The 22,675-nt window shown below is 46.8% G+C and overlaps 1 protein-coding gene across 8 annotated transcripts in view; it reads right to left on the bottom strand.

Annotated features, from left to right (window-relative positions):
* Positions 1–22,675, bottom strand: part of RGS3 (regulator of G protein signaling 3) — a 116,478-nt gene that overhangs the window by 37,154 nt on the left and 56,649 nt on the right. For 5 of the 8 annotated variants that reach the window (XM_036915572.2, XM_036915573.2, XM_036915575.2 and 2 more), the window contains one exon: positions 18,813–18,935. The exons of 1 other annotated variant lie outside the window; for it this stretch is intronic. In XM_036915572.2, the coding sequence (XP_036771467.2) occupies positions 18,813–18,935 (123 nt within the window). Of the gene's footprint in view, positions 1–5,598; positions 14,423–18,812; positions 18,936–22,675 lie in introns of those variants that run through there. 2 more of the 8 variants (XM_036915577.2, XM_036915583.2) reach the window with 2 other exon arrangements.

Here is a 22,675-nt window from a genome sequence, read left to right as displayed (position 1 = left end):
CCCCTGGCACAGAAACTTCCCTAATGCCCCTGACTAGGTCATCCTGACAGGTGCTGTCACTGGGCCCTTTCTCATAACTGCCATTGCTTCATTACGTATTGTTTCTCTTTGGTCAGCATCTGTCTCTCTTCCAGATGTCCTCCCACCACACCAGACTATTTGCTGTATGGGGATGAGGACCACATTAGTTGATGAGCCACAAAGTAGAGGACATCTGAGATTTTGCCTAACAGGCCCTTATTCACTCTTTGCCATCTGAGGAAGTACTCCCAAACCAGGTGGTTCATATGGACTTGACTTATTTCCCACTCCAGGGATAGGCATGTGACCCAGGCCTCAGCCAACCCATCCCATTGTCTTCAGTGATTGGGGTGGGCACATGGTCCAACTTAAACCAGTGAGACTCAGGCCCAGGAATATTGTTGAAATAATTGAGGGAGTCAACCTGAAAGGCCACAGCTCTGTACTTCCGGCAGCTATACTGTCACCACTAAGGGAGTAAGCTGACGCACACACACGTAGAATGAAGAGACGGCGAGGGGCAGCCAATTCTTGGTGATATGTCTCAGGCTCTGAATCCAGCTATGCCTAAAGGCTACCCTCCATGATCCAACAAATTCAGTTTCCTGGCTGAAGCTAACTGACTTGGGCTCTTGTCACTTGCAACTAGAAGATTCCTATTGCATATCTTATCATCAGTACTTAACACAGCACCTAACAGTAGGCACTCTGAAATTATTTGTTCATTCATGCAGTCATTCAACAAACATTCATCAGTGAGAATGACCAGCTTTACTCTACAGAGCTCTCTTGGTTGCTATTCAGAGAGGGGACTAAGGGGACAGGAGTAGGAATGGGAGATCCACAAGGAGACAATACAGTAGACCCAGGAACAGAGATGAGGCCTGAACAGAGGGAAGGGAGGGAGGGGAAGATTCCCAACTTGAAATTCACTGGGGAACCTTTGACTACCCTATCTCCTCTCTGGTCCTTAGTCTTGCAGTCTGCTTCAGCTCCATCACTCTAGCATCCCCATGTTTTCTCCACTGCCAACACTCAACTTTTCCTGAAGGGCACTGGGGTCAGGATCAGGGTTGGGTTTGGGGGCTGGATTTGACAAGCAGAGAGTATAGTGTATTAGCTAAGAACACAGGCTCTGGAGCCACATGCTTGGACTTGGATCATGGTCTATACCTCCTAGCTATGAGACCTTGTATAATCTACTTATTCTTTCTATTCCTTTGTTTCCTTATTTATAAAATAATAACAATAGTATCAGTCAGATTACATATTATAGCAGAAGGAAAGCACATTTGATAAATATTAGGAGCTATTATTATAGTGAATATTATTATTATTTTTAGTAGGAAATCCAGAAGAATGAATTAAACACATGGAAAAGAAAGAATTCCAAAAATTAATAGAAAAGTTCCCTGAACTAAGGACTTGGGTCATCAGTCTAAAAAGGCTTACCTAATAAGTACGAGGAAAAATCACCAAAAGAGAAGAAACAACTAGAAATAATCTGAATTCCAAAGATTGGAAGGATAAATCTTGATTGTTTCCATAAATTTTAGAGAGTCCAGCAAGCAGTACGTTTCTTACAACACTAAACGCTGGGATGATGTCACTGGTCTCAGGTTTCTGGGGGAGAAGGGCTGTGAGACCAGAATTGTCTACTTAGGAAAAGGATGATTCAAACATGAAGGCAAATATTTTCAGACTTACACAGACTAAGAAAGCATGCCACCCACAGACCCTTTCTGGAAAAATTGCTCAGGAAAGCTCTCCTGAAAAAAAAAAAAAAAAAAAGGAATCAAAACCAGGAAGTCAAGAATGAGATGATGTGGTATACAAGAGAGTGGCAAGCAATGAAGCCGGAAACGTTTGTACACTTAACTACTGAGAGCATAATTGAGATACTGAATGCAATTTATATAAATAATTCTTAAAACATAATAGAACTAATATTTGAAAATAGTAGCAATCAGAAACTAAAGTTCCAGATGATTCCAACAATAGCTAGGAGGCATGGAGGAAAGCAAAGAGAAGCAGGGGCCTGCTGATGTACTCATTATGGGTGGGAGGAGGTGCGGACAAACTATGCCGGATCTGGTGTTGTTCCTGATATGTTTGTGGCAAAAGTAGGGGTAAAACCACAGGCAGACTAGGATTAGGGTGATAACTTCAGAGGATTTTACAGAAGAGTAAGGGAAGATTAGCCTTGGGATGTTCAGGATTAGCCTGAAATAAATTCTGAAGCTACAATAATTAAGTCTCAACCTACCGTAGGAATAGACAGATCAACAAAGGAAATAAGAAAATTCAAAACCAATGTGTGGGAACTTGGTCTATGGTAAGTGAGGAAAAGAAGGACAATTCAAAAAATAGGTTTGGAAAAACTGGTTACCATTTGGGGAAAAACCTGAGAGTTCCATCACAGATGAATTAAAACTATGAATGTAAAAGGTAAAAGGATAAAATTACTTGAATAAAATATGGAAGAATATTCATTATAATCTTGGAGTGGGAAAGATCTTTGAAAATATAGCCTTCTATTTCCCTGTAGCCCCAAAAAAGACTTGACTACAAAATATGTTAATTTTTGAATGGTAAGAGAGACTGTAAATAAAGTTAAAAGACAAATGGAAAACTAGGAAAAAACACTTGTAACCTTTATAATAAGCAATGGTTAATATGTTTATCATATAAAGGGCTCTTACAAATAAGATAAATACCCCCATAGAAAGCTGGGCAAATGATATGAACTGACATGACAAAGAAGAAGAAATATAAATGACTAATAAACATAAGAAGAAGCCCAATCTCACTAATAATCAAATAATTGGAAATTTAAATGAAATAAAAATTTCACTTATCATACGAATGAAGAATTAATCCAATATTAGGTAGGGTGTAGGGCAACAGGCACTCATTCACTGGTAATAGGAATGTGAATTGTGTATCTGCTTTACCTCTCTGTTCCTTTATATCAATCGTGTTGGGCAGAAGGAAAGCATTTGTAGAGCACCATGGTAGTGTGTGTCTCACTCTATCCTACGAGTAAGTGCAGCATGATGTAACATACAGGGCATTCTTTGGATGTTTATTGCAACATTGCTCATAATATCAAAACACTGGAAACAAACTGGGTGCACATCAAAAGGAAAGTAGTTAACTTGTGGTCCACTGGCTACTTAAAAGAAAGAGGGAGAACTTTGTCAAAGATTTACATGATATGTTAAGTTTTAAAAAATGAGTTATGTTTTCTACCTTTATCTTGTATCTACCTACCACTTCAGCATTTTATTAAAAATAATAATAATAAAGAGAGAAATGTGGTATCCACATATAAATCAAGTATAAAAACCAAATGAGTATTCATATTTGAACTGACTGTTTAGAGTTCATAATGCATGAGCAAAACCGAAAGTTTCTGTGATGACTGCCCTTGTACTGTTCACTATGTAACTTATTCACTATGTAAGAATTTGTTCTCCATGTAAGAACTTGTTTGTTATGCCTCAGAAGATTGGAGACTGATGAAAATTAGGCTTGGGGTGGATTAATGATTGTGCATTGAGCATTGACTCCCCTATACAGAATATTATTGTTGTTAACAACCATTTGATCAATAAATATGAGAGATGCCCTCACAAAAAAAAAAAAAAGTACAGACTTCCAATGGTAAAATAAATAAGTAACCGGGATGTAATGTATAGCATAAGGAATATAGTCAAGATATTGTAACAGCTTGGTAGGGTGATAGCTGGTACCTAGAATTGTCATGTATATAAATGTTTTATCACTGTGTTGTACACCTGAAACTAATGTAATGTAATACTGTGTGTCAACTACCCTTCAATAAAAAATAATTATCTACAAAAAAAAAAAATGAGTTATAGAAACTTTTGTACAATCTGATACTATTTAGTAAAATTACATATTGGATATATTTACATCTGTGCCTGGAAAAATATTTAGAGGGACCACACCAAATTTATAGTAGTGGCCAGGAATGGGGAAGGCCTTAGAGAAGGGGGAATTTTATTTATTTACTCTATTCTGTTCACTAATGTGTAAGACTTTCTGTACAAGTATATTATCAGTTGAAGAACATATGACAAATATATAATGATAATTAAATGATAAATTGTAATGATAAATAAATAAATATTCCCCTTCAGAATATAAATAAAAACTTTCAATTTCTCAAATAAGTTAAACAAAAAAATGTGAAAGACCTATAAGAGAAACATGTTTTTTTCAAAACTTTACTTGGGGAATCTTAAAAGAAGACTTCGTAAGTGAAGAGATATAATCCTATTCCTGGATGGGAAGACTGTTTTGAATAGACTTCAGTACTCTGCTTTTTGATGTATATTTTTAATATAATTATACCCCAAATCTCAATGATTTGGCGGGGGGGGAAGGTCAGGGGAGAGATAGGGACTGAAAAAAAAATTATACTGGATTTTATGTTAAAGAATAAAGATGTGAGCTCAAGACAAATGCTGGGCATAGAAGCCACAGGGCATAAATATGCAAAGAAGTAAAAAGCTAACCTTTTCAAACAATAAGGCTTCCCTCTCACTTACCAACTTCACATTTCCCTGTATGGCCCCGGAAGATGACTGGTTAGCCAGAGACGGGTAAGATTCCTCAAGGGAGGAACAACCTAAGACAGGCACAGTCGCAGAGGGGCCATCAGGTGAGAAATTGGGGAGCAACAGAGGTGAGGCTTAGAACCCCACCCCCCCTGTTCTGAGAGAAAGCTTCTGCATACGTGGATGTTTTATTGCCCTGGTCTAGCTTGGATTAACACATAGTCTACAGGCACACACCTGATCATCTACATTTGCTCTCTTACAACACTAAACTATGTTTTCTACCTTTATCTTGTATCTACCTACCACTTCAGCATTTTATTAAAAATAATAAAGAGAGAAATGTGGTATCCACATATAAATCAAGTATAAAAATCAAATGTGTATTCATATTTGAACTGACTGTTTATAGTTCATAATGCATGAGCAAAACCAAAAGTTTCTGTGATGACTGCCCTTGTACTGTTCACCATGTAACTTATTCACTATGTAAGAATTTGTTCCCCATGTAAGAACTTGTTCGTTATGCTTCAGAAGATTGGAGACTGACGAAAATTAGGCTTGGGGTGGATTAATGATTGTGCATTGAGCATTGACTCCCCTATACAGAATTTTATTGTCGTTAACAACCATTTGATCAATAAATATGAGAGATGCCCTCACAAAAAAAAAAAAAAAAAAAGGACAGACTTCCAATGGTAAAATAAATAAGTAACCGGGATGTAATGTATAGCATAAGGAATATAGTCAAGATATTGTAACAGCTTGGTAGGGTGATAGCTGGAACCTAGAATTATGTATATAAATGTTCTACCACTGTGTTGTACACTTGAAACTAATGTAATGTAATACTGTGTGTCAACTACCCTTCAATAAAAAATAATTATTTAAAAAAAAAAAAAAAAAGAATAAAGATGTGAGAATAGGAAAAAAAATTTTAAAGAAGAGTAATGAGAAGCTACTTATCCTAACATAATGTACAAGCATTGCAGCAAATAACGGGGAAAACTGAAAAGCATTTTGCCTCATACTATAAGCCAAAGTAAATTCCAGATAGACTCAAGTGTACAAGCTGAAAAATAAAATCATAAAGTTCAAGGTGTATTAGTGAATATTGTATGATCCTGGGGTGAATACCACAACACCACGGGCAAAAAGTATTTGTTTAAATTTATATATATGATAGTAGTCATCAGAAAAATGCAATCCAAAGCCACAATGAGATACTATTTCATACCCACTGGCATGACTATAATTTTAAAAACAGGAAAACAACAAATGGGAAAAACACTGATGATAGAACTATAAAATGGTACAGCCACTTTAGAAAACAGTCTAGCAGTCCCTCAAAAAATTAAACACAGTTACCCTTTGATCAAGGGATTCCACTCCTAGGTATATACTCAAGAGAAATGAAAACATGCCCACACAAAAGAATTGCACAGAAACATTTATGGCAGCATTATTCATAACAGCCAAAAGGTGGAAACAACCTAATTGTTTCTCAACGGAGGACTGGATAAATAAAATGTAGTATATCCATATAATGGAATATTACTCAGCCATAAAGAGAATGAAGTGCTGATACATGATATAATATGGATGAACCTTGAAAACATTATGCTAAATGAAAGAACCCAGACACAAAAGACCAAACATTATATGATTCCATTTATGTGAAATGTCCAGAACAGGCAAATCTAGAGACAGAAAGTAGATTCGTGGTTGCCTAGGACTAGAGGAGATGGGGGAATTGGTGGATGACAGCTAAAGGGCATGGTTTCTTTTAGACATAATGAACATGTTCTAAAATTGAATTGTGGTGAAGGTTGCACAAGTCTGTGGGCATACTAAAAAGCCACTGAATTTTACACTTCAATGGATGAATTGTATATGTGAATAATAGCTCAATAAAACAATCTATAGATATAATTACCTATAATCAGAAACATCTTTAGATTAAAAATACAATGAAAAATAAAAGGCTAACAGACCAAATATCCTTATTATATAAAGAGCTCTTGTGAATTAATGACTAAACTATAAACAACCTAAAAGAAAAATGGGCAAAACACTTGAAAACACTACTCACAAAAGAAGAAACATAAGTGACTAAAAGTCACATAAATATTCAACATCTCTACTAATCAAAAAAATTAACCTACCAAAAAGTGCAACAATGCAAGGTGCTGGTGAGGGTGTGGGGAAATGGGCATTCTCTTCCTAAGGCTGTCTTAGTTTGCTTGGGACTGAGGGGTTTCCCAGGAAGTAGGACTTACCATGCCAAGCAAGATATATCAGTCAACCTAAAGTACCGATTATAAAATGGTACAACTGTTCTGGACAGTCACCTGGTAATATGTATCAGGAACTCTTTTTACTAAATATATGCCCTTTGACTTGGAATTTGTACTACCAGGAATTTATTCTAACAAAATGTTCATTCAAAAAGTATTTGTAGAGGGCCAAATATCTACACTGGATGTTAGAGATGCTAAAATATACCTATGAGGATTTTTATCCCAGGCTTTTTTAACAATGAAAAATTGGAAATAACCTAAATGTTGAACTATTAGAGATTATTTAAATAAAGGATGCTTCACCTACATAATGAACTACTTTGTAAGCACTAAAAATGATGCTGTAGATGAATATTTATTGACATGGGAACATAGATACACTACATTGTTAAATGGAAAAAAGCATGTTAGAAAACTGTATACACCAGTAATCCCAATTTGCAAATAAGATATGTGTGTATAAACAAATGCCTCACCAGATAACACCCCAAAATGTTAACAGTAGTGATCTCCGGGTATGGGAATTAAGGGTGAACATTTCCTTCAACTGTATTTCATGTTTTCTTTCTAATAAACACAACTTACTTTTATAACAATGCAACAAAATTCCACTACATTAAAAAGAAAAAACACCTACCATGCCCCCATGGGTGGAGGTCCCAAGGAAGGGGGTTGCAGAGAGTCAAGCACAAGTTCACACCTGACTGAGCAACAACCCCATTACTGAGTACCTACTACATGCCAGGTACATTGCACAGACCATCCCCTTTAATCCTCACAAGAATCCAGTAAGATGGGTGTCCTTTTCTTATTTGACAGATGCTAGATGACCCACCAGGAATCCCACAGCTAGTGAGAAGCAGAGCAGGGATTTGAACCCTGGCCTGCCTGTCTCTAAACCTAGGCCCTTCTTCTACCTTAGCTCCCTCTGCTTATTCCTAGGGAAGAGCAGAAAAAGGTCTCGAGCTATACTAGGCCCTCTGGTCTTGAGGGCTGGCTCTGTGCCGGCCCTTGTCCACCCTCCCTGCAGACAATCCAAGGGACAACAGACGGACAAGTCAGTAAGGGTGGGGACAGCAGCAAAGGGAAGGCGTGGTGCTGGAAGGCCAGCTGGCAGAGGTCAGCACTTGGGGCAGACTAGCTGGGGACTCCTCGCCCGCCAGGCGACTCTCAGGAAGCCCAACCACATCCGGCCCCAGGAGTTCCCAGGCCCGGTGCACACCCAGAAGCAGCCAGAGAAAACCTAGCAAGGCTGGCGGCTGCTCTGTTAAACAGTAGGAGGAAAACAGCCTGCTTTCTGGGACCTTTGCCCCAAGCTGTGACGGCTGGCCAGTCCTTTCACCTCTCTGGGCCTCCAGGGCCTCCTCGGCCTCCTCTGCTGTATGAGAAGGGGGTGCGAGGGCTGACAGCTCCAAGACTCTCCCAGATCTAGATTCTCTACAGCTAGGGCACATCCTCACGTAGAGCCTGGCAGGAAGAGGAAGGGGCAACTCGAGTTGCCCCACCCAGCTCCTGAAGGAGCCCCCTTCTCTTCCCCTCAGTTCGCTCCGACTACTATTTTTAGACTAGACCACAGCAAGCATCTCCAATAGTCCTGCTGTGCTCAGAGCTCCAGGTAAAACACAGCAGCCCCATTCATTCCGCTCCAGCAAGAACACACCAGGAATTTATAGACAAGCCGCTGACTAGACAACCTCTGCCCACGCCATTAGTCAAGCCATTTCTCACTATTTCCATTACAGCCCAAAGTGGTGACTGACTTTTCCTAATGAGTGAGATGACAAGATCCTAAGGCACTCTGCACCCCTCCCTGCCTCCAATCTGGCAGACGCTTCAAAGCCCCTGAAGGGGAGCGCTGGCCTGGCAGGTAGGGATCTGGGTTCTTCCAGCTCTAGCAACATCTAAGCTCTGGCCCTTCTATAGTCTTGGTTTCTGCAAATCAGCTTGTTAATCAATTGATCTGGTGGTGAAGGAGGGAGGCTTTTCAGTACTACATTCAAAGGTTCTATAGTTCCATGAAAAGTCTAGTCACTCATAAAATAAATACTATATTCTCTGCTTTCGGATATGTAAACCTGGGACCAAAACCATAGGAGCAGTTCTGATTAGGTCTCCTTTCCCTCCAAGGGTGCCAGGAGTCAGCATGGAATATGGTGGTATCCATGACCCCGAGTGAACCTGGACACCTTAATGAACCAGGTGGGGATCCAGGCTCTGGTCCCACAAAGCTGAGGTGCAACAGGAAAAGCATTGAGTCAAGAGAGTCAGGACACCTGATTTCTAGTCCTGACCCTGCCAGTAATTTGTGCCATGACCCTGGTCAGGTCGCTTCCCCCTTTTTGAGCCTCAGTTCCTCATCTAGATTCTACAACATGAAGGCCTTGAACTGTAGGGCCCAATTCAATTCTACAACATCTACTGAACACCTACTAAGGACCAGGAAGTAACAGAATAAGAAATAAATAAGATTTGCCTCCACTGGTTCCCAAGTAGCTCATAGTCTTGCAGGTGAGACATATCCACCTACCATGTTATGGGTGAACAAAACACTATGGGAATGCAGAGGGGGAAGCAATGACCTCTGATGCCTGCCTTAGACAGGTGTCTCAGGAGAGCCAAGCCTCGAAGATTGAGGATTGCATCTAGCAGGGACAATGGAGAAGGGCAGACACATCAGCCAGAAGAAATAGCCTAAACATGAATGCACACAGAGAGTTTGGAAAAGGAATAATCCAGTGTGGTCAGACTGTGGGTACAAAGCAAGAACTGTGCAGATCAACCAGGGAGAACCTTGAGAGCCACGCTGAGACCTGGGCTTTATTCCGAAGACAATGACCTCCCACATGGTCTTGAGGCAGGAGTGAGTGTGACTGTTCAGTCCCCTCGGCCCCTCCCAGCTTGGATGGTGCTTGATTTCAAGCTGCAAAGCAGGAGAATAGAGCAATCAAAAGCGGATGCTCTGGAGTTGGGCTGCCCAGGTTCCAATCCTAGCCATCCCCTAGCTGCGTGACCTTGGGCAAGTTTCTCTAAGACTCAGCAGCTTCGTCTCCCAATTGGATATAATGAGAGTAAATGTGTAATGGGGATAATGCACCTCATGAGGCTGTAGTGAGGATTAAAGAGACAATGTAGGTCAAAGCCTGGCACCATGTCAGGCTCACAGTGTACATGCTCATTAAATTACCTAGTGTTATTATTCCGCCCTTAACAAGGATCTGGGAACAACATGGAGGATGGTGGCCCTATTCAGAGAAAGGCTGAGAGAAAGTAAAGACAAGACATGATAGGAGATAAGGTTGTGCTGTCTTTGTTGAAAGTCAAAAAAAGAGAGCAATATGGCCGAGACCATGAACATGACACAGAGAAGGAATCTGTCCACAGCCAGAGGGGCAGCAAGGAAGGAGGGGGAGGGCTGGAGAGACTGGAAAATTGTTGCACATTTTAGGGAAAAGAGTCAGCTTAATTGGGGGATGTCTGAAATATAATCCAGTTGATTCCCAGTTAAGTAATTAGGGCTGAAATTCAAAACCAGTCAATTAGCAAAATATAGCCCCAGAACTGGGCTCACCCGCCTACTTCAACAGGGCTTGGGTCAAAGCCCTCCTTCCAGGACTCCTGCTTAGCCCACTTGGACCTGGAGCTGAAGCTGTGGCCATGGTTCCATTGCCGCCAGGTACCCCAAGACCATGTCTGCTGATCCTCTTGAACTCCGGACTCAAAAGGGAAAGGGGCCACCTGACTGTCCCCATGCCCCTGAGAGCCTGTCCTAAGGAGCCCCACCTTATCTTTCATATCAGACTTCTCAAATCTTGTGAAACTATTGATCTTTGCAGCCTGGGCCACCTCCCCCAGGAATATGAACTCTGGAAGTTTCTTCCCCAATGTGTAGAGAATAGGGCCTGTCATTTATTTGTCCTAAAGTACCCCCACCAGAGCTTAAAGGACCACAGCTTCTAGATGTGGCATGTCTTCCTCCTGCCTCTTCCTGGAGGAGATGATTGATTTTTCTTAGTTCCACCCCTAAAAGGCTATCTTTACATCTGAAAAGAACAGTGGATTCGGTTGAGAGGCCTTAGCTTGAGGACCAGCTCAGCCTCTTACCAGCTGTTTGACCTTGGATAAATCATTTAACTTCTCTGAGTCTTAGCCCTTTTCACGGGTAAAACGAGGCTGCTGGGAGGCCTGGGGAGGTAATACTCTGGGGCCCGGTTGCCCTCCCTGAGGCCCATGCTCTCACTGCGGGGAACCCTCCCACATTGGGAAACTGTCTCGGCCTTCCCTTTGCAGAGCCCCCTTGTTGCTGTGTGTGAGAAATGAGAGCTTTGGTGGAAGAATTTATGAAAAAAAATTTACATAAAGAATTAATAAAAACAAGACATACATAAATAAATGTCATCATTATTTCCAACAGGTCCCAACTCCCAAAGGGTCATAGACCCAGGCCAGCAGAAACCAGGTGTGACCACTTCCAGGAGAGACAGAGTTTCCGAAGGCCCAGAGCCTGAGACATGAGAAAACACCAACACAGGATCAGAGGGTGTGCGGGGCACTAAAAGGATCACTTTGTATTCAAATCGCACAGATGGCCTTTTCAACAATAAATGGTTGTGCTCCCATCCTCCCAGCTCCTGGGCCCTGAGACACCAAACCAAGACAATTGGGCCATCAGGAAAGAGACCATTGTGTGGGCTTCTTAGCGTGATTTATGTGGAGGGCGGGGCCAGCAGCATTTCCCGTGATTATGACTCCCAAATGCAATTTTGAAAGCTTGTTCATCATCCTGAATGGTTGGGATGCCCTGGAACGCTGAAAAGCAGTGGCCACCCGGTCATATTTCATCTTCTCGAGCCCATGGAGCCAAATTAATTGTTTCATTGATTTGAGAGGCACAGCAGCAATGGCAGCGTGGCTCACCGCAGTCACAAGGAAGACCAACCCAGGAGCTAATGTCTGCTTCCCCAGTGGCCAGCCAGGCCTAGGGCCCTGACGTGAGCATTCACTCGACTCAGCAGCCTCCTGGGACAAGCTGGGAGGAAAGCCCTGTCCCCAGGGCTGGGTGATGCATTCAGATTCTCCATTTCCCTGTGGCCAGAACTCTTGTCCTCTGCATCTGTCTGGTGGACGGAGGTAGGTCACCAGGTCCCAGAGAGCACAGCTTGCTACCTTTCCAGACAGGCAGTTCTCCTGTGCCTCACATTCCCCTTAATGTCATTTTGTAAGGGAATCAAATGAAATCAAAGTGCAGCTTGCTGTCCTTGTAGACCCAGCTGCTCCACTGCTCAGAATTAACCCTGCAGACTGATTCCTGGCTGACAGGCACTGTATCACTTGCCCCACTTCAGGCCACACCTGTTCCCCTGCTGGGTGGGGGCATGAGCCTGGTCATAGACAGATACATCCATCCCCTGTTAGACTGCTGATGGGATGTGTCTGACCTTGCCTAGGCTGGGAGGAGGGAAAGTGGGAGGTGAGGAACATTTTCTCTTCTAGGCCACCCTTCTTGGAGTGGCCAGAGAAGCTGTGCAAACTTATCAGAGCACAAGACCCCTCTCTAAAGACACTGAGAAGGTCTTATAGGACTCAGTGCAGAGTGTCCACGGTCCAGGGGCTTCTCTGGCCTGAACCATCTCTCCAGCCTCTCTGACTCCCTTTTTCTTTGCAAGCAACACTGGTCCTACCCATTCCCCTTGTGTGTGAGCTATGTCACTCAGATCTGTGGCCCTGGGCTTCCCCCGATCTAGGTCTTGGCGGTTAGAAAAGGGTGTGAGCTCTGCCCAACCCCAGGCTCTGGCGGCAGGTGCAGCAGTGAGCAGACTGAGCTCTAGTCACTGTCCCCTTGGCAGGTCTTTCTTTAGCCTTGTGGCAGGAACTGTGTCCCCTGGAGTGCTGAGCCATACCTAGCCCTGGTCCCTGACTCTTAGGAGCTCTGCAGATAGCAAATCAAGTCACTTTCTAGAAGGCTGTGTTCCAGCTTCCTATAAGACCATTCAGCATAGAATGGAGGGAGCGCACAGGCAGCCTTTGCTGCAGCCTGGGGGCTGTGAACTTTCCTGCCTTGACCAGGCCAAGAGCACCCTGCTCCCAACTCCAGGGACACTCTCAGAGCTCAGCTCTGGTCCCTACGGAGAGCTGCCTTGGAGGAGCCTCTGTGAGGAAGGCCCCAATCCTCAATTGCACCCAGCACAGGAGCAAGACACATTGAAGGATGAGGGCAAAGTGGGTGGAAGGACAGAGAATTATCTCTTCTCCTCCCAGACTTTCTATCATATCCCAGACTCTGGGCATTCCCATACCCTGCTCCCCAGCCACTGTCCAGAGGGGCCACCATCACCCCTCACCTGGAAGATTGAAGGGAACCCCTAACTAATCTCCCCACACCTACTTGGGCCCCTTGTTGAGCTCTCTGATCTTCTAGAAATGTACTGAGACTCTCTGAGTCACCTTCTCAAAAGCCTTCAGTGGCTTCCCACTAAATCTAGAATGAAATCAGTAAAACATTAACCACCAGAGCCCTGTGTGATCGGGCCCCCACGCACCCCATCTGACTCCTCACTAAGCCCTAGCCACACTGGCCTGACCTTCATTGCCCCAGGCAGCCAAGCTCCTTGCCATTTCAGGTACTGTCCTCCGGATGTTCCATCGGCTTGGAACACTCTTCCCAAAGTCCCTGCCTGGCCAACTCCTTTCTGGCCCCCAGACCTCAGCCTAAAATTTATGACCTGCCCCTGCCCCCACCCCACCCACACATAGCAATCTAAATAATATTCTTTTCTTAAGGAATCTGTTCTTTTCCTTCATGACATAGTTTGTAATCATGTGTACATGTGTGTGTGTGTGTTGGTGGTGATTTATTTAATGCTCACTCCCCTACAAGGACTGTGATCTTGGTAAGCTCAGAGACCTCGTCCATCTTATTCTCCACAGTATCCCTAGCTCCTAGCACAGAGCCTGGCATAAAGTAGATGCCCCCAAAATATCTGTCGAATGGAAGAATGAATAAAAAGTGACTGAATGGGTGGCGATGTCTTCTGGCAGCGGAGGGTCATGGCAATGTTCTCCATCAGAGCTGACCTCTCCCAACCTCTCCTGCTGCCCCAAGGCAGGTGCTGGGACCACCAGAAGCTGAGATGCTATTTCATCAACTCCTTCCTTGTAAGGAATCAGTTTCCGAGTCTTCTCCACTTGGGACTCTCTGATGCCAGTCTGCACATGCCCACAGGGCCTCTCACGCCACTGCGGTCCTTCTGATGCCAGTCCATTCACACCCACAGGGCCACTCCCTTCAGATGACTTAGGCCACCATCTTGGTCCTCCGTTTTGGCTCCAGTTGAGGTGTGGTTACTGTGCGGTAGGGGATGCCCAAGAAAGGGTTAAGTTGCCAGAAGCAGAGTCCCGCCCTGGGTTTGCTCAGCCAATCAGAGTCTGTTCTGATGAGGTAAGGCTTCTATCCTGGGTAGCATTGGTTGAGTTGGCAAGCCCCATCTCCTGCTGGAGAGAGCCATAAGGGTGGAGTTTCTGTGGAACCAGACAGAACTGGAATTAGCTCGCTGTCTACTCAGGCCAAGGCTGCCTGACTCCAGGACCTGTCCCTGCTACTTTCTAAGGTCCTCAGACAGACCTTAGCATCTCCAGGGCCCTGTCTCTATCTGCCAAGTGATGATGATGACAAGATGGCATACACCTCGGCGTCACATCTGGGAGAAGTCCTACAGCCAGCCAAAGCAGACGCAGGAGCCTCAGTTTCCCTGCCTGGGCCCTGGAACATGGCAGGTGGTTACCAGAAAGTGATATGGAACAGTCCTCATATGTGCTCAGAGCAGCAGCATTCAGCTTCAATAAACAAGGCCACTAGAGGAATCTTCCTATACAGACTTAACTTTAAAATAATAATAATAGCAGCTAGTTCAGAGTTCTTCTTGTGCGACACTTCACTAAGCACATTACATGAGTTTAATCCTCATGAGAACCCTGTTAATCCATCCATTGCACTGATGAAAAAACCAAGTCTCAGAGAGGCTGGGTGCCTCGCCTACAGTCACAGAGTGATAAGAGTTTGCACCTCCCAAATCACTTACTATGTCATTTTTGATCTGTTGGCATATCTGTCTCCACCACTGGACTGTGATCTCCCAAAGAAAGAGTGTGACAGACTTCTCCGTGCATCCCCACCAGGTAAAGCGCCAGGCTGCTCTGCACACTTCTTATCCCTGGCGGCTCGGCTGAAAGCCCACTGTCCTCAGAGGCTTCCCGTTGCCCTGGCCAGCGCTGGGCACACTGTGCAGGCTCAGTGAAGGGTCACTGAATGGATGGCGAATGTGCAGCCAAGACCCCCCACACTGCACTTAGGACCTGACAGGCACAGCCTTTAATGCTTGGATTGTCACTCAGCGCCCTTGAACTTCTGTCCAGTTATAGGAGATTTCCATAAGGACAAGGACCAGTTCTCACCCATCTCTGTGACCGAAAAGGACCTAAACTAGTGTCCAACACAGAGCAAGCACTTATTACATATGTTTGATTGAATAACCAAAATAATATGTGTCATCTGTCCCTCCCAGGTTAGAACCTCACTGGCCATAGGTAGGACCACCCATGAGTCATTCTGCATTAGCCAAATGTTCTGAGGCCGAGAGTTCTATAAGTTATCTTAGGCAGAAGAAGAAAGGTAGGTTCCCTCCAGGGCAAGGGGGCAGAGTTCTGATGAGGAGGAAGGGAGTGGTGAACAGAAGGAAGCTGGGCCACTGAGTTCTACAGAAAGAGGGGGAGTGCACAGGCCGACCCACAGCAGCCTCCTACCTACCATGGTCAGCCAGAAAATAAGCTGAAGAAAGGCAATGGAGTCCCCAGGCAAGAAGAGCTGCAGTCTGGCTGCTGCTGGCCTCGTTGTATCCACCCTGCCTCAGCTGGGACACCCACCCTACAATCCACAGGTACCTCAGAGATGGTACAGAAAGTCTGTAACTCCCCCCACCCCAAAGAGGGGAACAGATCTGTCCCCTAATGGCAGGTTTCACAGGCAGTCAAATTAAGCAGAAGTCTTCAAGGTATAGTTCTCTGATGGAGACCAGACAGAACCCAGGCCCTCAGCTTTCATGGTAATCACAAAGCTTGAAGAGCTAGAATGAGCCACCTGACCAACGTGCAAATGGGACCACTGAGGCAATGTGGAGACCATGCGGAAAGCGGTTCCCAAGGGTCACACAGCAGGCAAGGGCACACCCGCCTCTCTATTGTTCTTTGAATCTATCTTCTTCCAATCCCCTCCATCTTCTCAATACACATGTCATATTCAAGGCATATCATATTTATTATGATTTGCAAATTTGGGAAGAACTTTGCATTCCTTAAGATGTTTGAAGAATCCCCCATTCCAAGGTATCAGCAAACACTGTTGAACATAGTTGAGAAAGGGCAGCATGGGAGTTCAGGGAGTCGCTTTGCAGACTCCTCTTTCCCCAGAGAAGCATTTGTGTTGGTGTGGAGGGGTCAGGGAGTGGCTCGGGCAGTGTTTTCCATTGTGCATCAGAAGGCAGAGCATTCACAGAAAAAACAAAGAAAAGGCATTTAATAAAGACATGCTACTCAGTCAGGACAAATTGGTCAAGCAGGACTCTGCCTGTAAAGCAAGAAGCCGGTGTCCGAGCTCTGTCTGGCCTTACCTCTTCTGTCTTCCCTGGAGGACAGCAACCTCAGTGGAAAGGCTATGGGCCAGCCCTTGGCAAAGAGGTTCACATCACCTCTGAGGCTGCCAGGACCTGACAAAGCTGAGCACTGTGGCCCAGCTGGACAGCCACCTGGGCCATGTTGTTAAGATTGTTAAAGCACTCCTGGAACTACTGGCACTGGAGAAATCATATCTACCAGAACTTCTCTCAGGGAGATTTCTGTAAGTGACCTGGTCCTTCTAAGGAAGAAGTTGCTAAAACCCTGTAAGTGTGTAGGGGTGGGAGAGTGGGAAAGTTAGGGCAGTGAGACCCCCAAGAGGCCTGCCTAACAAAAGATGGTTACAGAACCGCCTTCTAAGGAGGATCTGCCAAGTGGCTGTGCCAGGGCCCAGTTCTCAGCCGAGGGGGCAATCCTGAGGCTGTCCCAACTGTCAGGCCCTCCTTCACCCTTCTCCCGCCCAGTACAGAGCTTCTCCTTTATACACACATTAAAGAGTTTTGATCTGGAAAGGTGTGCAACTGTTGCTGGCCCAGGGGTCCCATATATCTCAGTGTGATCCTGAAGCCAGGCCCTAAATACTGGGTCCCTTCCAGGGTCAGCCAGCCAAGCCTGCAACCCTGCAGGAACCAAACCCTGTCTCAGAAGCCCAGCCTACCTTCAGCCACTCAAACTGTCCTTCTGACAGTTTGGAGAGACCCATCCAAAGACACTGAGAAGGCTGTTGCAATACGCTCCAAAACCCTCAGTCTCTGAAGTTGACACAGAAAGAACTCTTCCCCCAGTCCAGAAGCTGCTAAGCCCAATACAAAAGAATGCTGCAGGACACGAGTCAGCCATGTAACATCCTAGGGGCAGCTCCAGTGACAAGGGAGTAGCCTGAATACTGACTGAGACCAACCTGGGTCAAGGGCACAAGGCGGTGTTGGTGACACCTGTGGTGTTGGTGACAGGATATCTGTTCAGCAGAACCTGCCAGCCTGACACAAGCAGCCCGGTGGAGGTGGGGGCAGTGAGCTCAAAGCTAGGGTTGATTGAGTGCCTACTGCATGCCAGCACTGTGCTGTGAACAGTGTATACACCGTCTCACTTAATTCTCACAAAAACCCTTTGGGGGAGGAACCTTGTCCCCAGACGGAGATACTAAAGCACTGAGTACCATAGTGACTTGCCCAGTCAGCAGCACAGTGTGACTCAGAAGTCCTTGCTCTTCCCTCTCTCCTCCCTCATCAAAGTTATTCTTGCCTCTGGCTAGTGTCAAACAAGATAACTTTCAAGCCTGAGATGATGTAATTCTTAGACTCTCACTTGTTACTTAGGGAATAGCTGGGGAACTGCTGTCCACCACTTATCCTCCAGAGGCAGCAGCCCTGCCGCCTACTCTGCAGGTGCCCTCAGGAGGCCGGGCCCCCCTGCCCATAGCACAGGGGGCCTGAATGAGCCGGAAGGAACAAGAAGGCCAGCAGGTTTTCAGGATGCCACTCGGTTTCATTTATCCTCCCCCTGCTGACTCAGCAGACCAAGCCCTCCGCTCCCTCTGCAGCCAGCCAGACCAAATCCCAAAATGGCCAATGCTTTTAGCAGAAGGGACCTGGTGACTCACAAATGGGAAATCCCACTGTGCCTTGTAGTTGACATCCGAGTGACAAAGGGCAAGGCTGTGTGGTCCAGCTCCTATCTCATTCCCCTCCACAGGCCCCAGACCAGCTGAGGGGTGCCCGTCGCAGATCAGCCTCAGCTGGGAGTCTGATCTTCCCTGAGGCTCCAGCTGGCCAGCCCCCAGACCCCAGCAAACACGAGTTGGCACCATTTGGCTGGGGCCTGCATCAAACAAGAACAGCTTCTGCCGCAAACATCTCCTCCTAGTTACGTCTGCCTTGGGCCGGTGTTAAACACCAGTGTGCTGCCCCTGGGCATGACCTATCCAATGGCAGAGGGGGACCGCATGCCTGGCAGCAGCAGGGAGGCCAGCCCAAAAGAGACCTTACCAGAGAACAGGGCTGAGAACTGATGGGTCATGCTCAGTTTGGCTCGGTCGCTCTACCTGAGCAATGCGAAGCCCACTCAGTAGACCCAGTGAAATGCCAAGGGGGAGAGGATTCAAGCACATGCCTCTGCGCCAGGAGCTCGTTGCCCAGATCCAAGTCCTAAGCGCAGGCTGGTCCCAAGCTCAATGGGGAGGCTCCAGGCTGGTGGAGGCGCAGCCAGGCAGCCAGGGCTGCAGCCCCTGGAGAGGCCTTACCTTGCTCTCCGGGGGGGAAGCTGCCAGCTGTTGCTGCTTAGCGATGTTCTCCGACAGGCGCCAGCACACTCTCCTCTTCTGCTCCTGCGAGTGCGCCTCCAGAGTGAACAAGCACTCTGCCTTCTGACGTCAGGGAAAATCGAGAAAGGGATGGTCAGGGCTGCTCCCTGTTTCTGGGGGGTCCCAGACCCAAGCCCATCCCTGGGGTCCAGAGGGTGAGGCTGCAGCAGGGAGGAGAGTGCCCGCTAAAAGCCACAAATGCACACCAATCCCCAGTGACGTCAAGGCAGCCAGCGGAGCAGGGAAGCTGGTTCAGGGGCCAGCTGGTGAGCCATGTGCCCTGGGTTGGGGGGAGGGAAGGAGGCGGTGATTCCCAGCACCATGGAGTCCCATGGAGAGCCACAGGACAGAAACGGTGAGGTCACCCCCAGGGACAGGCAGCACAAGGCAGCAGCTAGGAGAACATGTGCGAAACCCAGAGGGCCTAGGTCTCTGGCCTTCTGATGCTCTGTGGAACCAGGACCCCCTCCCCAAGCTCACGGAACCCCCTCCCCAACCTCAGCACACCATCTGACCACAAGGCCAAGGTTAGACAGGTAGTGGGACAGACATAACAGACTCAAACAGAAATTCATGTCCCTTTAGAAAGTCTTTGGCGGCTCAGTCAGGCAGCCTTCCACAGCCCCACTGCTGCCTGGCATGTGATCAATGACTGTTCAGCTCAGTTGAGTGCAATGACATCTCAGCACTAGTACTTCTGTCATTTAAATCTCACTTTGCTCTTTAACCTCGCTAAGTGCAGTCTCATCTCCCAACTAAACTAGCAACTCCTTCTAGGAAGAACTTTGTTTTTGCATCTAAGCCTAGCACAGCACTTGACAAGTAATGGCCTTGGTAAGCTCCGGCTCCCTGGAGGACTTCTGGGATGAGGTCAAATCCAGGCCAGCTTTGGCACAAGCACCAGGGAGCTGCCAGACCCAGGGAGTCAGCCCTGAAGCAGTCAGAGTGTGCTGGGGGGGCGGCGGGTCAGTACAGCGTGCCCAGCGTTACCATCCACTGTAGCATGCTCTGATCAGGGGATTGCAAGCTCTTTCTGACTCTGCTGGAATTTGATTATAACCCCACAGGGCTGTGATTAGATGAGCTCAGCCAGGCAGCTAAGAGCATGAGCTGGGTGGCTAGGAACAGAGAAAAAGACAGTGTTTCCACACAGTCCTTCCTTGTTTTGCAGCTGGGAAGGCCTGGTTTGAATCCCATCTTTGCCACTCCCTTGCAGCTGACCTCAGGAAAAGTTTGTAAAATGGGAATGACAATGACATCACCTGCCTCTCAGGGCTAGCAGGAAGCCAAGTAACGAGGACAGTATGAGGCCTCAACAAACAGCAGCTACTGTTGTCATTACTCTGAACTCCATTTGCTTAATAAGTATTTATTGAGCATCTGCTATGTGTCAGGGACTGTACTAGACCCGGGGGGTAGAGGAAAATAAGAGAGATGGAGTTCTTGCCCTCAAGTTGGAGGAAGAAACAATAAGAAGCCAAGAGGGTGGCTAGAGGAGCCCTGCTGAAGGGACAGCACACAAGTGAAGGCCTGAACAGTGAGGAGCCAGTAAGGAGAGTGCTCGGGAGAAAGTGTTCCACGGAGAAGGAACAGAAAATGCAAAGGCTCTGAGCTGGGGTGTTTCATCAGCATCACCTAATAGCATTTGGGGACGTTTTTTCTACTCTGCCATCCAACCCCACCCTTAGGGATGCTGCATTTCCGAGCGGGGCCGCCTCCCATGCTAAGTGTTCCCAGGTGCCAGCTGTGCGACTCCTGTGCCAAAGTGCTCAGCAGCTGATCTTCCTAGAAGCATCAGAGGGGGGAGGGAAGAAACCCTTTGACTTAAGGGAACTGAGTGAACGTGGTGAGGCAACACTGCCCCTTAGCAGATGCCCTCCATTACCCACCATGGAGGAAGGACACACCCAGCAAAAGACCCCAAGATCCCCCAGGGAGAAGCTGGGTGGGGCAAGTAACGCAAGGACCCTCTGTTCCTTGTCTCACTGTGCCCCCACTGCAGGGCGAGGCGTGAGGCAGGCACTATGGTCCCTGCCAGCTTGGAAAGGCCATCACTCCACAAAGCTGGCCCTGGCCCCAGCCTCCCAGCCCTGTCTCTACCTAGCTGTTTGGGTTTCAGCAAAACCCTTAATCTCCCTGAGCCCCAACTTCCTCTCTTTCTGTTCTGAAGCAGGAACTCTGCCTTAATAAAAATTCATTTCATCTAATTGTCAATTTTAAAAAATATTTCTCCATCCATGATCTCATTTTGATCTTGACAGTTCCTTGAAGACGTAGGGAGGGCTTGGATCATTACTTCCATTCTGTAGAAGGGAAAAACCAAGGCTCAGAGTGGCCACGAGCCGCCTGAGATCTTACTGACAATGAGCAGCAAAAGGAAGACTACAGCCTTGGAGAACCGACTGCTGAGATTTCATCCCCCAAACCTGGGAGCCTCCGAGGCGGCTGTCACAGCACTGGCTGGCAAGAATGCTCCCCTTGCAGACTGTGCCTGGAGGCAACAAAGCGCAAAGGCCTTCAGAAGGATTCTGTGGGCCAGCAGGTCTCAGAGCAGCTGCAGAGCTCACTGGCAGCTTTTTGGGCACCTCTGCGCTGCTGAGGTCCGGGACGGTGGACCCCTCCTACAAAGGGCAAGGAAGCCTCCCTATGCTGAAGGGACCTCTCACAGGAACAGGGCCACCTGCCCCCTGATCCCGAGACATCGTCTCACACACTGAACCCGCACAGGGCTAAGCACTTCACCAGCAGTGCCTTGGCCTGTCTTCCAACAACCTGCAAGGCAGTGGCTGTGATTATCTCCATTTTACGGGCAGCCACAAGAACCACCCTGCCCTTCCTTGCTCTGTGGATAATCTCCTTTGGAAAACCACATTTCTCTACCCAAGATGGCGGCCATATTACCTGTCTCAGCAGTAGAGTTCAGGGCTGGGTCTCTGGCTTTGAGAACCTGGAGCTGAAAACCTCAGAATGCTAGAGGACCCAGACTTCTGAGGCACCAAAGACCTACACGTGGACTGGCCCGGGCAGGGGCTGGCTGCCTCAGATGGGCCAACACTCTGGGGAGGCCCATGCCTAGAGCCTTGGAGGCTGGCCTGGCCAAGAGAAAGACCACAGAGCCAGCTCCCTCCAGGGAGGCAGAATTCCCATCTGCCTAAATCCGTCGAAATCAGGGGTGCCCGATGCCTGCCTCACTGCCCGTATATGAACAGACTCTCTGAATCCACTGTGTGATCCAACTCATTGGTTTCTCCGCTGTCGCACACTGTGCTCTCAGATACCAGGCTCCAAGGTCAAGGCTGTCCGCCGCCTGGAAGACATCCTCATGTCATTCACAGAGAGGCAGGGCCTCCTGACTGCAGGGTGGTTAGTACTGACCTCTCCAGACACAGCAGCCCTGGGCTTGGACGTCTGCATCCAAACATGAGCACCCCCAAATCCAACCAGAAACCCAGCTTCTCTTGGCCTCTTTAAAACCCCCATCTTGCCTCACCTCCTTGTCCCTGAAGTATTGGCATCTCTGTGAAAACTAAAATCTCCTATGCTGTGATTGGTTTGCTCACTTGCTTTGACAAACATCCTCTCATTTAATTCAATTCTGATGGCCCTGTGACATAGGGAGGGAGGGAAGGCACAGCTGGCACCTGTTTTCAGATTGGAAAACTAAGGCTCACAAAGGTTAAGGCAGGGACCCCAGGCCGTCTCAGGAGAGGAGATTCAAAGTCTGTTTTCTGCCTCCTCCAGAACCTGACATCTTGCTACATTTGTATATGTAAGTACATTACAAAGAACGTGAGCTACTCCTC

The sequence above is a fragment of the Manis pentadactyla genome, chromosome 3 (genome assembly GCF_030020395.1).
Source record: "Manis pentadactyla isolate mManPen7 chromosome 3, mManPen7.hap1, whole genome shotgun sequence".
NCBI classification, from domain to species: Eukaryota; Metazoa; Chordata; class Mammalia; order Pholidota; family Manidae; genus Manis; species Manis pentadactyla.
This window is presented reverse-complemented; position numbering and strand designations above follow the sequence as displayed.